The following is a 14,948-nucleotide window of genomic DNA, read 5'->3' as shown; positions in this document are numbered from 1 at the left end:
CAACGCGCCGCCCGCGCGGTGGCAGCGCAAGGCCAAGGAGAGCGCCAGCCCCGCGCCCAGCCCCGCCACCGCCCCGTCGCCCATGAAGCCGGCCAATCGCTCCCACAGCTCCAGCAAGACGCCGTCCAAAACACCCGGTGAGCGGGGGGGCGGTGCCTGGAGCCGGGGGGCTCTGTGCCAGGCTGCTCCAGCCGGCCTGCGGGTCAGGGAGGAGGAGGAGGGTTACACTGCCCTGCTCCTCAGAGGCACCCACCGAGCATGAGGTGGGCGAAGCTTTGTGCAGTATGGCTGGGTCAACTGCTGAGCCCCCGGCTGTGTGTTGGGACAGGCGTGGGTAGGGCTGTCTGCTGACTGACTATAACAGTATTTTTGCACCCTCCCCTATCTGTGAACTGTGGAATTGTTGCACTAGATTCATGGAGTTGTCTCCTGGCAGCCTCCAAACAGAGCTTAGAGCTGTTTTACAGCTATTAGTTAGTTGTGACGGGATGACATGAGCTCTCTGAGTCCTGCTTGTCTGAAACTTGTCTGGTAGGTGTGATGTGGGAGAGTGCTGGGTTCGCTATGTCTCCAAATATTGAATACAAGCTGTTCAATAGCTGAAAAAAAATATTTATGCATGTGAATGCAGGTAAATCTGGATCCAAAATCCAGAACACTCCAAGCAAGGCTGGAGGAGATCGCTATATTCCCAACCGTAGCACTATGCAGATGGAGATGGCCAATTTCCTCCTAACCAAAGAGAATGACCCTGCTGAGGAGTCACCTACCAAGAAGGTGAGCGCTGTTGCTAAATCATGATTACTACCAAACACCTAGTCCTTTCTAGCCTTTACAGAGAAGCAAACTGTAAGATGTGTCAAGTGAGCACATAGGGCTGACAGCCCCAGCCATCGCTGCTTCCAGCTCTGGGCTTCAGGAGCCTGAGAATGAAACTGGTTCACAGCTGCTACACAAGAGCCTGAGTGTAGCTGCTCTGTAGGGACATTTCCCTAGGCACAGGGAAGAGAGCAGAACCTTACACCTCTGCTTCCACTCATTCTAGCCTGTACTGCTTCTGATAGCAAAATGCAACTTTGGGTTAGCGAGAATTTAAAATCTAACAGGCTACAGACACAAAGCTGTGAGCCTGTGCACAGTCAGACTGCTGGTGATAGCTATTCTAGGACAATGTCCACATGGAGAGCTATTCTGGATCATGTACACTGTGTTCTGAAATCTGTTTATAAAGCATTTGGTCCCTTGTGGCTGTGGCTTTTCCCACTGGCAATGAGACACTGCAGCATGGGCTTTGTGTCTCCAATGCATCTCACTGAGGGTGATTTTTCTCTGTAGGAGCAACAGAAAGCCTGGGCAGTGAATCTGAATGGTTTTGATATAGAAGAGACAAAGATCCTCCGCCTCAGTGGAAAGCCACAGAATGCTCCTGAAGGTAAGACACATGGGCTGTGTGAGTGGGCTCTGCAGAGATCTGGGCAAAGGAACAGCAACACAGAGGCCCTGTGTGGACACATGAGAAATCAACCGGCTGCTTCTCAGAGCTCACATGCACACTGAAATCTCCTTCCTTAGATTTCCAAGTTTGAGGGGCTGCATAACAGCTATAATGAATTTATTTATGGAAATCAAAGTGACTGCCAGTTGCTCACTTGTACTGCAGGTGGCAAACCTTCCCGAGGTCTACAAAAGCTTCAAACTCTCCTGTGCACTCTGTAGCTTGGCTGTCACTAAACATAATGGATACAGAAAACCACGTGTTTGTCAGTTAAAACTTGTTTCTGTGAATTAGGGAACTGGAGCTCCCCCTGTTTCAGCCATTCATACTTCCAGTCATGTTGCTCACTGAGACCTTCTGAGCCTACCTCTTCTCTCAGGAGTTAATTGTCTTTGGAATGGATTTCTATTTGTGCGAGCAGTGCTCAGCTAGGAGTAAACAGTAAATTGGGTTAACAAATCTGTTCCTCTGCACACAGGCTATCAGAACAGCCTGAAAGTGCTCTACAGTCAGAAGCTGACACCAGGATCCAGCAGGAAGAATAGCAGATATATTCCTTCAATGCCAGATCGGATCCTGGACGCACCAGAGATTCGCAATGACTACTGTAAGTAGGCTGCAATGTTGGGTGCTGGGCATTGAGATCATTCTGCACTGGAGTGTGCTTCCCAGGGTGGTGTGTTCTGAGGAACTGGAGCTCTAACCAAGCTGTTTGGCACAAACTACTTCTGGAGTGTCCCTGTGTAGCATCATAGGGACAATGGTCTGGAGTGCTGTAAGTGACTTGGATCAAGGCTACCTGACCTCACTAGCTGGGCATGGTGCCACCCAGAACACTGCCCCTTACCTGTGTCTGTGCACATGTGTGTCTGTGTGCACATGCACCTCATGTATCAGCACTGGTGAAGGGCAGGGCTCTCCAGGTAAGCACAGTCTGACCTGCATTGCTCCTCCAAACTGTAGATTTGAATCTCATTGACTGGAGCTCTCAGAACTTCCTGGCAGTGGCTCTGGACAACTCTGTCTATCTATGGAATGACGTCTCTGGGGAGATAATCCAGCTGTTGCAGATGGACCACCCAGATGATTATGTTTCTTCTGTGTCATGGATTAAAGAAGGAAACTACCTTGCTGTTGGCACAAGTAATGCTGAGGTCCAGGTGAGTGCAGAAATAAAACTAGAAGTGTCTAGAGATTGATGGAGCTGTGGGCTTTGGGACCTAGCACAAGAAGTATGCAATGCACAGTGACTTTTTTTGAATGGTGTGGGGTGGAAATGTCCATGTCTAGCCATGGTTGGTGACCAACTGCAGCAACAAGGCTATCTGGTTTGAGGGTTCTCTGATGCCTGGAGTTAGTTTATGTTCTGTAGAAATGAGTTACAGATTGATCTCTGCTCCCACACTGACAAGGCTGAATGCCAGAGCCTGTGCAGTGAGGTTCCTAGGAGGGCAAGGCAACAGGGCTGGGTTTCCTCATTCTGTGGAAAACTTATTGCTCTTCTTCTCTAGCTATGGGACATGCATCAGCAGAAACGTCTCCGCAATATGACCAGTCATTCTTCCCGTGTGGGGTCCCTCAGCTGGAACAGCTACATCCTCTCCAGGTAAAGCAGAGGGTGGGTGAAGGGCAGTATCCAGCTGTTGCAGATTCCTATCCTAGATCTGTGAGTGGTGTAGGTTAGGGATGGGAGAGACAAGTTTCTGTCCTGGCCTGGGATTCTTACTCAGCCTGTTCTGATGGCGCTGTGGGAAGAAGGCCTCTTTTCTCCCTTGCCCTTTGTGCTGAAGTTGTGAAGAGCTGTTGTGGCTGCTTTGCTCAAGCCAACAGGCCAGCAATGCTGGTAACACAGGCTGAAAGCAGCAGGTACAGCAGCACTGCAACAGCACAAGAAGGGGTTTTTGTGAAAATGTCAGCCTGAGCCTGAAAGTCTTCTCTCTGCAGTGGGGCACGGACTGGCCACATCCACCACCATGATGTCAGAGTGGCTGAGCATCATGTGGCCACACTTGCTGGCCACACACAAGAGGTGTGTGGACTCAAGTGGTCTCTAGATGGCCGCTACCTGGCCAGTGGTGGCAATGACAACCTGGTGAACATCTGGCCATCCACCCAGGGGGACAGTGGAGACTTTGCTCCCATACAGACCTTCACTCAGCACCAGGGTGCAGTCAAGGTGAGTGCAGGGCTGCTGTGTGTGAGGTGTGGGCACATGTCTGTGTGCAAGGCAGACACGCAGCACTAGCTGTGCACAAGTTGCCTCTTGTGTAAGTACCCCTTTTTTCCCTCAGGCTGTGGCATGGTGTCCATGGCAGTCCAATGTTCTTGCCACTGGAGGAGGGACTAGTGACAGACACATCCGCATCTGGAATGTTTGTTCTGGCACCTGCCTCAGTGCTGTTGATGCCCATTCCCAGGTGAGCAGTGAACACCAGCTTGGAGACAAACACTTTCTGGTAGAACACCTATACAAAACTCCTGGTTCCTGATGCCCAGAGGCATGGGGAAGGATCATGCTCATCTCTGGGTGGTGAGTATCAGCACAAGCAGCTTGTCTTACCTGCACTACTACCTCTTTTTAGGTCTGTTCTATCTTGTGGTCAACAAACTACAAGGAGTTGATTTCAGGCCATGGCTTTGCACAGAATCAGCTGGTTGTATGGAAGTATCCAACGATGGCCAAGGTTACTGAGCTGCGAGGTAGGTTGAGCCTTTTGTCTGGGGAAGGGAAAGCTGCTAGAGGCTGAAGGCAGGTGCATTGAGCAGACTGGTGGTCTACCCTGGAGCATCACTGGTGCAGAATGGTGTTTAGAGGCATGCTGCTAGATGGAGGCACTCTGTGAGCTGCTGAAGGCAGACCATTGCTTCACATGCATCCCTAGGGTTTGAAGTCATGTTGCCACAGCATGGTGTGGGGACAGCTAGGCAAGCTGCTGGTGCTCATGGGAGCATATGGGAGCAAACTGGACCATTGTGGTGGGATCAGGGTATGTGGTGAGGCCAGGTCAGCTCACCCTTGACTGCCCACCTCCTTCTCAGGTCACACTGCTAGAGTCCTGAACCTGACTATGAGCCCTGATGGTGCAACAGTGGCCTCAGCAGCTGCTGATGAAACACTGCGGCTCTGGCGCTGTTTTGAGATGGACCCTATAAAGAAGAAGGAGAAAGAGAAGGCAAACAGTGCCAAAAGCAGCATCATTCACCAAGGAATCCGATGAGTGCAAAAGGCTGTTGTGGGGAGGGGGGAAAATTTGGTTTACACACTGTTGTACAGTTTTTTTAATGTTAATAAACTGCTTCACTTTTCTTCCATCAGACTCCATAAAAAAGGCCAGGGCTGAGAGAACCAAGCCTTTCTTCCCTGAGGTTTGGGATCTGGGCAAGCAGTGGAGCTCTTGTTCTTTAGGACCAGTGTGCAGGCAGCATGATCCTAGCACAGTCCTGGTCCTTCATTTCAGTCACAACAACCCCAGGCAATGCTACAGGCTTGGGCAGCCACTCTTAAGTGGCTGGGAAACTGGCCCGCAGAAAAAGAGCACGGCAGCGTGCCTAGGTGGTCAAGAAAGCCAATGGCACCTGGCTTGTATTAGAAATAGTGTGACCAGCAGGAATAGAGAGGTGATTGTGTCCCTGTACTCAAGCACTGGTGAGGCTGCACCTCAAGCACTGTGTTCAGTTCTGGGCCCCTCACTGAAAAAAGGACATTGAGGTGGAGGAGCATGGTAAAAGGTGTAGAGAATAAGTCATATGCAGAGCAGCTGAGGGAACTAGGGATGTATATTTGGAAAAGAGGAAGCTGAGGGGAGACCTCAAAAGAGGTTGTAGGCAGGTGGGTGTAGACCTCTCAAGTAAACAAGGATAGGACCACAGAAAATAGCCTGAAGTTGCACCAGGGGAGGTTTAGCTTGGATATTAGGAAGAATTTTTATACTGGAACAGGCTGCTCAGGGAGATGGTGGAGGCACCATTGTTGGGAGATATTAAAGCATCATGTAGATATGGCACTTCAGAGCACGCATCTTAGCCTGGTGGGCCTTACTGTGCCTCTGCAGGCAACTATCAGCTGTGATCACCCATGCTAGAGCAGGCTGGGGATGTGTTTTTGGCAGTCTCAGCGGTAGTGGTGCCTGCACACAGCAATTGGCCTTGTTCTGCCACACCCACAGCCTCTGCATTGCAGCCAACACTGCCTGCCCTTAAGAGTGCTGGGGTAGAATAGCTATTTTTGCAGCAAGCTTAGTGCTGAATTTAGGAGCCAAATGCTATTGGAAAAAAGGGGAAGCAGGGGCTAAAAACATACAGCAACAGCTGTAATCACCCCAAAGGCCAGAAAGGGGCTGGCAATGGCACATGCAAAACAAAAGCTGTTTATGTTGCCACAGCCAGCTTGGACGTTATGTGAGGAGCTCCCAAAGCAACAATACCATGCACAGCTTAGTCATGTATTCTTCAGCAGCCCTGATCTGTCCTCTTCCCCCTGCTGAGGGGAAACCTAGGTGCCAAGCTGAGGCTGCATGGAGAGAAGCAGGCACCAGGGCTCAGCTGTCATTTGGTAGTTTGGCTCCCGTGCACTTGAAAAATGCATTTTTCCAGGCTTAGTTGTGATGGTGCAAGTTTCAGGGAGCACATTTGAGCCTTTACCAGAGTAAGAGCCAGCAGGGTCACAGCTGCCATGCCACTGCTCTGAATGCTGGGGCCAAACTGTCTGAGGTTGTGGGCTGCCCCAGACCCATCAATCCTGTCCTATAGCTGCACCAGCACAGCCAGGGGGTGCCAAGGACACTGCACAGCTGATTAGTAGCACCTTGGCCTGTGCAAAACAGTTCAACAAAGCCTGTGCCTCCCCTCAGCCTGTTATTAGCTGAGGGTGGATTATTATTAACTGTTTTCACCTTCCTCTTAGCACAGTACCACACTGTACCTGGCACCAGGCTCCTGCTCTGCCTCAGCTTTAAGCCAGCTGAAACAAGTGGAAAGTGTTGGCACCAACTTGCACTGTGCCAAGGCCAGCCCACGTACCCCCGTCAATTACTGAGATAGGGACACAGTCTCAAAAAAAAAGTAAAAATACAGCCAGGCATTGTCCCACGGGGCTGTTGGTGCATCCCTATTCGGCCATCGGTGGAAGAGCTGGGGAGGTCCAGGGAAGGAAGAGCAAGCTGTCCTTCCTCTTCAGAAGCAAATCCTCAAACAGCAGCTGTGTGGGGCAGGAACCCACATATGCAAAGTCTGGCTGTTACCCAGAGCTGTGCTGCTAGCAGAGAAGCCCTGCCCCACACCCCTGCAGCTTAATGCTGACAGTGAGTGCAGACAGTCTCTCTGGCTCCACAGCAGATTAATGCTTTCCCTGGAAGGAAGGCTTTACATGCCTGAAAGTTGGTGGTGTTTCTTCACTCTCATGTAATAAGTTTATCTTTCCCAGGCAAAGCCTGTCCTGCCTCTCTCCTTAGTGCATATCCACCCCAAGAAGCTGTGCATTATGTGCCCCTTGAAAGTCCTCTGAGCATTACTGGAGGGTGATGATAGTGCAGGCCCCATACTGGTCCTGAACTGCCCTGGAGAGGGGAGGCGCAGAGGAAGGAGCTGGGCACTGACCCAGCAAGCCCAGGAAAAACTGCCATATAAGGTGTTAATTCAGTTTGGAGCAGCAGCCTAGACTGACTGTGACAGTGTATAAATTATCAGCCCATGGAAGGATCACAATTAACAGGAACAATTGGAAGAAGGGAGAGCAGGGCATATCTAGGAAATAACCATTTTAAAATACCAAGCAGAAGCAGTTTGAAGTATTGTTGCTATTTTGGGTGAAAGGAAGGGCAGTCCTGTCTACGAAGAACCAGCTAGGGCAGAGGAGGCAGCTGGATGGGAAAAGCTCCACCTTATCTGGACTGTCACCTGCAGCCCCAGTCACAAGATGCTGGGAAGGCAGTACTGAACCCCAACAGCACAGAAAGGAAGCCAGACTGTCTCAGACAGTAGGGAGGGCAGAGCCCAGCCAGGAAGATACACTGTTGTAGAAAGAGTAAGGCAGCCACAACTTAACCTTCCCTTTGACCAGCCCCTCATCCGTGTTCTTTGCAGATCCACACTGCAGGGGCATTCACAGACAGCAGCAGCTTTAGCTTCAGTAGATACAGAAAGCAACAGACTGCTGTTTCTCCACCACCTGGGTTTCCAAGACCTCTAGTCCCAGCTCTGCAGCACCTTAGCTCCACGAAATTTCTGAAAAGCAGCAGCTTCTGGGCAGCTGGCCCAGGTCCCAGCCCACACCCACACTCCACCCCAGCCATTCTTTTACAGGGTGGAGGCACTTTCACAACAGCAGCCTTAACACATTTCCTGCCCTCAGCAGGGCTCTATCAACAACTGGAAAAAAAAAAAAAAAAATCTCCTTCCTCAGCACACTGCCATCACTCTCTCCCCCCAAAACACACAAACCTGCTACACCAGCACTGCCTCCAACCACATTGGGCAGGACCACACACCTGGAACAGGTTCTGAACACAGCAAGCCAGGAAAAAATAAGAGGGCAAAGCCATTTCTCCTTCTGTTTGTTTATTTATGATAGAAGAGCAGCCCAATCTGATAGAGCCTGGCTCCTTCACCTCATCCTCAAGGCCACCAACATGGTTTTGGTTACAGCCAGAACAGGTGAGAGGTACCAGGCCCAGGAGAGCTGCTGCACTGCTTTGCTGTAGGGCAGAGCACACCTTCACCCAGGCCCAGCTGGATCCACAGAGGCAAGAGGTGCTCACTATTACACCACAGCAGGGCACACTACAACCATCCTCTGCTGTGCTCATCCTGAGCCAGAGCAGGGCTGGTCCCAAGCAGAAGAGCCCAGGAGCCAATTCTAGGGGCAATTATTGCTCAAGTCTTAAGTTTGCAGGAATGGAAGTCATCCAAGGCAAGGCTGAGCTTGGCCTCCCCCATTCTGGAGCAAGCCACCAGCTGCCATTACAGGATCAGGAAAGTGTGGCTAAAGCACACACCAAGCACCAAGCCCAGGCACAGCAAGGCAAGGCAACCTGGGCTTATTGTGTGGGGAAGGCATTTCAGGCTATCACAACCCCTGCTATGTACTCAGCACAGGGCATGGGTAGTGTACTGGGCAGGCTGGGCCCTCAAGTCCCATTCACACTGCCCCTACATTCTCCACAGCCACACCCAAGCATGGATATGCCAGGGCAAGGCCCCCCACCTGGGCACAGGGACCAGAAGGGGCATGCAGCACTGTGGCATGGAACATGGTGGCACAAGGCACAGTAGAGCGGGAGCACTCACACTTGGGCTGGCAGCAGCAAGCAACCAGGGACAAGTTTGCTCATCCACACAGGCTCTGATGAGACAGGGAAGTGGAAAGGGCACCAGGACAGGGACCAGTCTCTTCTTTTGGTCCTACTCAGAAGGAAATGGCCCCCAGGCAGAAGGGCTAGATGTAGGCACTTGGGGGAAGTTCCTTTGGAAACACTGGAATGGGACTGCAGCCCTGCAGCTATGATGCAGGCAGCTGCCTCTCTGCTCAGCAACACTGAGAAACAGCACAAGCTTTCCCAGGAGCAGGAGAACTTGCCCATGGCTGCTCAGAGCAGAGGGGCTGAGCATGCAGACAGAGGACAGCAGGGCTGGGCACAGGGGTACAACAGTCTGTAGGCACTTGACTTGGCTAGTGGCACCCAGGAGCAGGGGAACAGGTTCCAGCTGCCTCTGCCCCGGGGCTCTCATTGGCTCTGGGAGGGGTTTGCCCTCTAGTTGGCTTTGACTTTGCCATTGGTGACAGTGCCATTCTCATGGATGCTGCTACCATTGTGCTGAGCTGCTTGCTGAGCCACTTTGGGCAACCGTTTGCCCTTGGTATAGGACTGGTACCAGAAGTTGGAGAAGAGGATGAAGAAGATGGTCCCATAAATCCAGATGAGGTGGATGAAGATGGGGAACTGGTACTGGCAGCTGGGCATGAAGTAATACTGGGAGATGTGGAGAGAGACAATCACAAACTGTGCCTGAGAGCAAGAAAGAGCAGGGACAAATTATTCACAGGAGCAGGGTCTGGGATCCCATCTAGAGACCTTCTCTCTGTTTAAATAATAGGCTCCTTTCCCACTCTGACACAGAGGTCCTTAAGGGGAAGCACAGTCAGCAGCAGCTGAAACTAGCAGACACAAGTCTCAAGGCAGCATGTGCTTCTCAACCTCTCAGTGTGGCTGCAGCCCAGGGGCTGGCAGGCCTATCAGAGGCCCACAGTGGGCCAGACCTCCTAGAAACCCAGGGTGAGAGGCTGCAGAAAAAAACAGCTACAGCTGCTGGCTGCACTCTTCCTAGGTACAAGGGCTGACATGCACCTCACATCAGAGAATGAGGGCACATGCTCTGCAGCAGAAACTCACCAGCTGGATGGCTGTGATGTGCTTCTTCCACCACAGGTACTTCTGAAAGGCAGGTCCTGCTGCTGAGAGCCCATAATACAAGTACATGACAACATGCACCATGGAATTGACCATGGCATGGAATGAGCCCATTCCCCCTGTTAAGACAAATTTTCATTAACATAAGTCAATCTTCCACAGCAATTAGTACTACAAGGAGCTCCTAAGAGCCCAGCAGGGTCAAAAAACCCTTCTCAGCATGCTGAAGCCAACCTCATCCTTTCCCCAAACTGTGTACCCAGACAGTTTCCATCTTACCTGGACCAAACTTTGCTCCCCACCACCAGCTCCAAGGCAGAACAGAGTGGTGGAAGAGGTGCAGGAATGTAACCTGTTCATTCTTCTTCCGCAGGACAAAGATCACCTGCAATGAGAGCCCAACAGCATCAAGGAACTGCAGCCCTGGGAGCAGCTAAAGCAGGCTGGGCCACTAACTCAGTATCTGATCTCAGTGATGTTCTCGCCCACCCCACAGCTTCCAAACCTGAAACATGCCAAGAGTAGCCTCTGCAATAGCCTAGAGTAGCCTCCTTAGCAGTGATGCCAGACAGAAACACTGCCAGGTCAGACTGGAAGAGCTGAAGAAAGCATCTACCCTGAGTATACTGGGCCCAACTCCCACCCAGCAAGCAGTGACAAGGCCATCTCAGTAATTCACTCACCGTGTCAGTCAGTTCAATGAACTTGGAGAAGACAAAAAGCCAAGCAACACTGACCATCTGTAACAGAACAGGTTAACATTAGGGACCCACCACAGCCTGAACATGTCCAGTTACCAAGAGTCTTCTCACAGTAACCCTGGGACAAAACCCAGAGCCAAGGACTATGCCCTTTGCCTCAGGATAGGCAGGTAGCTATGACCTTGCTGTCCAAACAAGCACTTAAAGGCCATCCCCACTTAATGGGACAGAGACCAGAACTCACCCTGAGGGCCTTGGGGTCCTGTGAGAAGTCCACAGGGTCACATTGCCAGGTGTACCCAGTAAGCCATCCTGCCATCAAGAACTACAACAAGAGCATCATCAGGGTGAGGCCAAACATCACTCACTGCACTTCCCAAACCGTGCACAGAAGGGCAGGGAGCAGGCTGCAAAAGGGCTCTCCATCACCCACACAGCCTGCATAGACTGCTTGATGTATGCCACACAAAGCCTACTGCCTACAACTCACCTCGTAGACTATGTAAAGTGACAGTCCCACCAGAAAGAAATTGTATAGCACCATGAACTTCTTCAGGTTTAAAGGCTTCCTGTTGGCCATTAGCCGGGGACCCAAGGATAGCACAAAGTAGACGTATGCCAGCAGGATGCCCAAGACAAGGAACGGGGACTGCATTAGTGGGTAATCAGCAATGCGGGGGTCTGCAGAGAGAGCCACAGGTCAGTCAGCATCCTCACCCCAATCTGCTGCCAGCAATACTACTGCTGGAGTGGAGGCAAGGACATAGCAATCCTGTTCTCCTAGTCTGGGAGCAGAGGCTGGTGATGCCAGCCAAACTCAGTAAGGTACAGCCTCAAGCCACACTGCAGGCCACCCTGGAGACACTGCAGCTGGGTGTACCCAAACACTCACCTGCTTTCTTCATGAAGTCCTGATACATTGTCACAATCCCCTCCATGGTGGTGGCAGTATCTCTGTGGAGAGGAAGGGCAGATAAGGCAGCTGTTTTCCCAGGAAAGCAGGCCACAGAGCACAGCCCCATAGATCAGCAAATTTCAAGGACAGCTGCAGAGGTACAGTCACATGTCTGAGCAGCATTGTTCTCAGCTGATCACACACCACCATCCATAATCCCATACATGCTACTTCTCACTAAGCCTGGACCTGTCTCCCCAGCTCTGCTGGGAAGCCTATCATCCACCACCAGCATTTCTTCCAAGGCATGATCCTAACATTGCAAGCCACCTAGGAAAGCTTCCAACCCCAGTGCTGCATCTCCAGCCCAACAGTCTTGCTCCTGCCACCAATGTTATCACTCACAACAACCATGATACTGCCACCAACTTTTGCCACTCACACCTACCCAGCACACTGGTCTGCCTCACCCTGGTGCAACATCTCCAAGGGTGATGCAGAGTTGGCCCACACTCTCCACAGAGAAGTGCCTTTATGATTAGCTTTGGGTTCCTGCCCACTGATCCCCATCAGAGAAGCAACCCAGCTCCACTGGCAGACTCACTGCAGGAGGAAGAAAAGCCATTGATTCAGAAACAAATGCTAGCTTTTGATCCAAGTTCCTGGTTTCACATCCTTGCACAAAACCCTCCTCACTAAAGGTACCACCCCATAACCCAGCATCTCAGAGGCTAGGTGCATCCTACTTGGCAATGACATTTCCACTACCCTTCCGAACAGGGAACAGTATTCCCAGTGAGGGAAGGTGCACAGGAATCACTGCCCACATACAGGCCTAGGTCCCCAGCATATCCAGCAGCCACTGCCACCTCAAGCCCTCATCAGCCAGCACAGCATTGCTCCTTCAGCTTCAAAGCAAAAGGAAGAACTCAGGAAAGCACTCTTTGGTCTGGCTGGGACCTAGGCAGGACAGCAGCAGACACCAGCTGTGCAGTGCTGCCAAGCACCTAACACAAGGTTTCACTGGCAGCAGTCTTCACAGGGGCCTGGCACACACCCTTCTGGCTCACCATTATCTGCAAACTCTATCAGTGCAACAATAGTACTGGTTGTGTCTGCGCTGTCATACCCTGAGTGCTCCTCCAAACTGGGGAGTGCCACCCAACCCCTCCGCAACAGCAGTAGGGTGGAACAGGTCTGACACTTCAACCCCACCTGCCAAAGTACCCATTATTTCAAGCAAGGCTCCAGAGCAGCCTGCACAGCCACACACCACAGGGACAGAGCCCTAGAAGTTTTGCTGTGCTTCAGAAAGCACAGAAGGTGGTTCTTCATGGCTCCTTGAAGGCAGATGCAGCAATAGGGCAAAGCCCACTCAGGATTGATCTTCACATCTCAGGGGCACCAGCAGCCGAGCAGATGCTCACCCTTCCAACTCAAGGTTTCAAGGGGTTTAAAAGCAAGTAATTCTCACTTGTAGTATCCCCACGATACAAGTAATATTTAAGGTCCTGAGCACTGCCAAGATTTTCTACTGTCCACATGCAGCAGAGGTCAGAAAAGCATAGCAGGAACTATAGCAATCTTGAGAGCCACTCAAGGCTCCAGCTGTGGGAAATATGGTAAGTGTAAGTCCTGAAAGCTGCAGAGCTTTATGGTACTTTAATGGCTAAGTGCAAGCTCTGAACTTGTCTGTCTAGTTTCAGCTTTCAACCACTACATCCAGCAACACCTTTATTTACTAGATTAAGGAGCCCTCAAGAGTTAGTTCCCAGCACAGGTACCTGACTATTCAAGCTGTGTTTATCTTATCAAGCTGAATGAGTCAGCCTTACTACAGGTCCAGGACAAAACTCCTGCTGAGCACTGGCCTATTTTGGGCAACTAGGATGAGAAGATAGTCACCTACAAGCTCAGAGCTACATCTCACACTGCAGGGAAACACCTGAGCTCAAGCACTTTGCTTATCCTGATGACAGCAAAGCTCCAGCACCACTGACCAACTACAACCTCAGCTCAAAACAGTTCAGGGTCCCAAGGCAATGAGGACTTGGGTAAGAAGACAAACTGTAGTTCTACCCTGACAGATGTGCTAAAGGCTGCACAGAGCACAAAGCAGCCAAAGACCATTCTGAATGCAGATAACTATCTCCCCCCCCAGCAGCAGAGAATCCCACTTCAACCCTGCACTAGCACAGAAGAGTGCCCACCAGGGGATTTCTACAGAACACCAACAAGTCCCTCTTCCTGCTGTCTTGTGAAGCACCTCCAGCACTCCTATAACCCTGTGTGCCACAGGGAGAGGGGAGGCACTGGACTTGTCTAGTACAAGCACCAAGAGTTCTACCAGGGCAAAACTAGCAGGATTATGCTACAAGCCCTTATGAAAAGGACGTATGCATTTTCCACAGCTTCCCCAATCCTGCTGCATTAAACTAACAGAGCAGGTGCAACTTCAGGGAACTCCTGAGGTCTTGGGGTCTTTGCAAGACCTGGTTAACCACATTAGGATGCCACGTGGTCCTGCCTTAGAACAAAGGTGAAGTGTGCCTTGCTCAGTGAACAGATGCAGATGCCTCACCCTCCTATCTCCCAGGGGGCAGCGACTGGACTTGGGGTGGTGGCAGTTGATCTGCAAAGGGGGAACTGTAGAGCAGGCCCAACCATTGCCTTCACTAAGGAGGAGGATGCAAAATGCACTGGCCTGTTTGAGCTGTGATGGCTCCTTGACAGCCTTTCTGCTGCCGGCAGGAGTTTTCCAGCATAGAGCAGCAAGTGTCCAGAAACCTGACCTCATTCCTGTTGTTACCTCTGTGCACAACACTAACACTTGATGCCCCTCTGCACTTAGAGAGGTTGACCACCCAGCCAGGCATCTGTCCTTACTGCCCTCCATACTACACTGCACATCACACACTACAGACAGCTCAGTAGTTGAAGCCTGCCTGCTCTGCTCAGGGGAGACACTGACTCTTCCTGGATCCTCATCCTCTTGGGCAAGGAACAAAAAGGAGATGGGGAAGTCAAACCCAAGCCTTGAACCAAAGTCAAGCAAACAGTTCCCAGCATCCCAAAGCACTGCAAACCCTTGGGGCCCAAACACACCCTGCACAGTAGCAAGAGACCTTGCAACACATCTCCTGCCACCTCTCCCCAACAGGGTGTCACTTTGTCTCAGCATTGTAAACCAGAGTATCAGGCCACATTCTGTCACAGTAACCAACATCAAGGATTAGATACTTGCTTACACCAAGCAACATGTAGATTGCATGTTTCCAACAAGCTATGCAGCTAATTAGCGCAACTTCAGCAAGAACATCAAGGCCCTTTATAACCAGTCCTAGCAACAGTCAGACCACAGCACTATGAACCATGACATTGACAGTGATCAGAGCTCAACCCAGTTAGTTTGTTAGAAGCCTCACAGGGCACACCTCTCCCCACACAGCAGC

The 14,948-nt window shown here is 51.2% G+C and overlaps 2 protein-coding genes across 3 annotated transcripts in view; one reads left to right on the top strand and one right to left on the bottom strand.

Moving 5' to 3' along the window:
- Positions 1-4,799, top strand: part of LOC104396820 — a 12,081-nt gene extending 7,282 nt beyond the window's left edge. The window contains 10 exon segments of the mRNA XM_010006716.1: positions 2-137; positions 632-777; positions 1,336-1,432; positions 1,974-2,102; positions 2,459-2,655; positions 3,007-3,101; positions 3,440-3,671; positions 3,787-3,912; positions 4,078-4,195; positions 4,535-4,799. Of these exon segments, the coding sequence (XP_010005018.1) occupies positions 2-137; positions 632-777; positions 1,336-1,432; positions 1,974-2,102; positions 2,459-2,655; positions 3,007-3,101; positions 3,440-3,671; positions 3,787-3,912; positions 4,078-4,195; positions 4,535-4,713 (1,455 nt within the window). The 3' untranslated portion in view covers positions 4,714-4,799.
- Positions 4,800-8,029: 3,230 nt separating this feature from the next.
- ELOVL1 (ELOVL fatty acid elongase 1) lies at positions 8,030-11,550 on the bottom strand. Of its 2 annotated transcripts, XM_010006578.1 has the most exons (7): positions 11,494-11,550; positions 11,092-11,282; positions 10,846-10,926; positions 10,584-10,640; positions 10,180-10,285; positions 9,883-10,019; positions 8,030-9,498 (listed from the first exon to the last, which is right to left on the bottom strand). In XM_010006578.1, the coding sequence occupies exons 1-7, from the start codon at positions 11,537-11,539 to the stop codon at positions 9,244-9,246; spliced, it is 873 nt and encodes a 290-aa protein (XP_010004880.1). In that variant the 5' UTR covers positions 11,540-11,550; the 3' UTR covers positions 8,030-9,243. The 2 variants fall into 2 exon arrangements, with proteins under 2 accessions (XP_010004880.1, XP_010004882.1); XM_010006580.1 differs by lacking the exon at positions 10,846-10,926 and having other exon boundaries at positions 11,494-11,539.
- Between the last annotated feature and the right edge of the window lie 3,398 nt (positions 11,551-14,948).

This window comes from Chaetura pelagica, unplaced genomic scaffold (genome assembly GCF_000747805.2).
Source record: "Chaetura pelagica isolate M959 unplaced genomic scaffold, ChaPel_1.0 scaffold69, whole genome shotgun sequence".
NCBI classification, from domain to species: Eukaryota; Metazoa; Chordata; class Aves; order Apodiformes; family Apodidae; genus Chaetura; species Chaetura pelagica.
The sequence above is the reverse complement of the archived record's forward strand: the minus strand, read 5'-3'. Positions and strand labels throughout refer to the sequence as shown.

Coding starts and splice junctions, on each gene's coding strand:
- ELOVL1 (XM_010006578.1), bottom strand. CDS start 11,539: ATGGAGGGGATTGTGACAATGTATCAGGACTTCATGAAGAAAGCAG. Junction 10,927..11,091: donor CACTTTACATAGTCTACGAG/GTGAGTTGTAGG, acceptor CTCTTGTTGTAG/TTCTTGATGGCAGGATGGCT. Junction 10,020..10,179: donor GGGAGCAAAGTTTGGTCCAG/GTAAGATGGAAA, acceptor TTGTCTTAACAG/GGGGAATGGGCTCATTCCAT.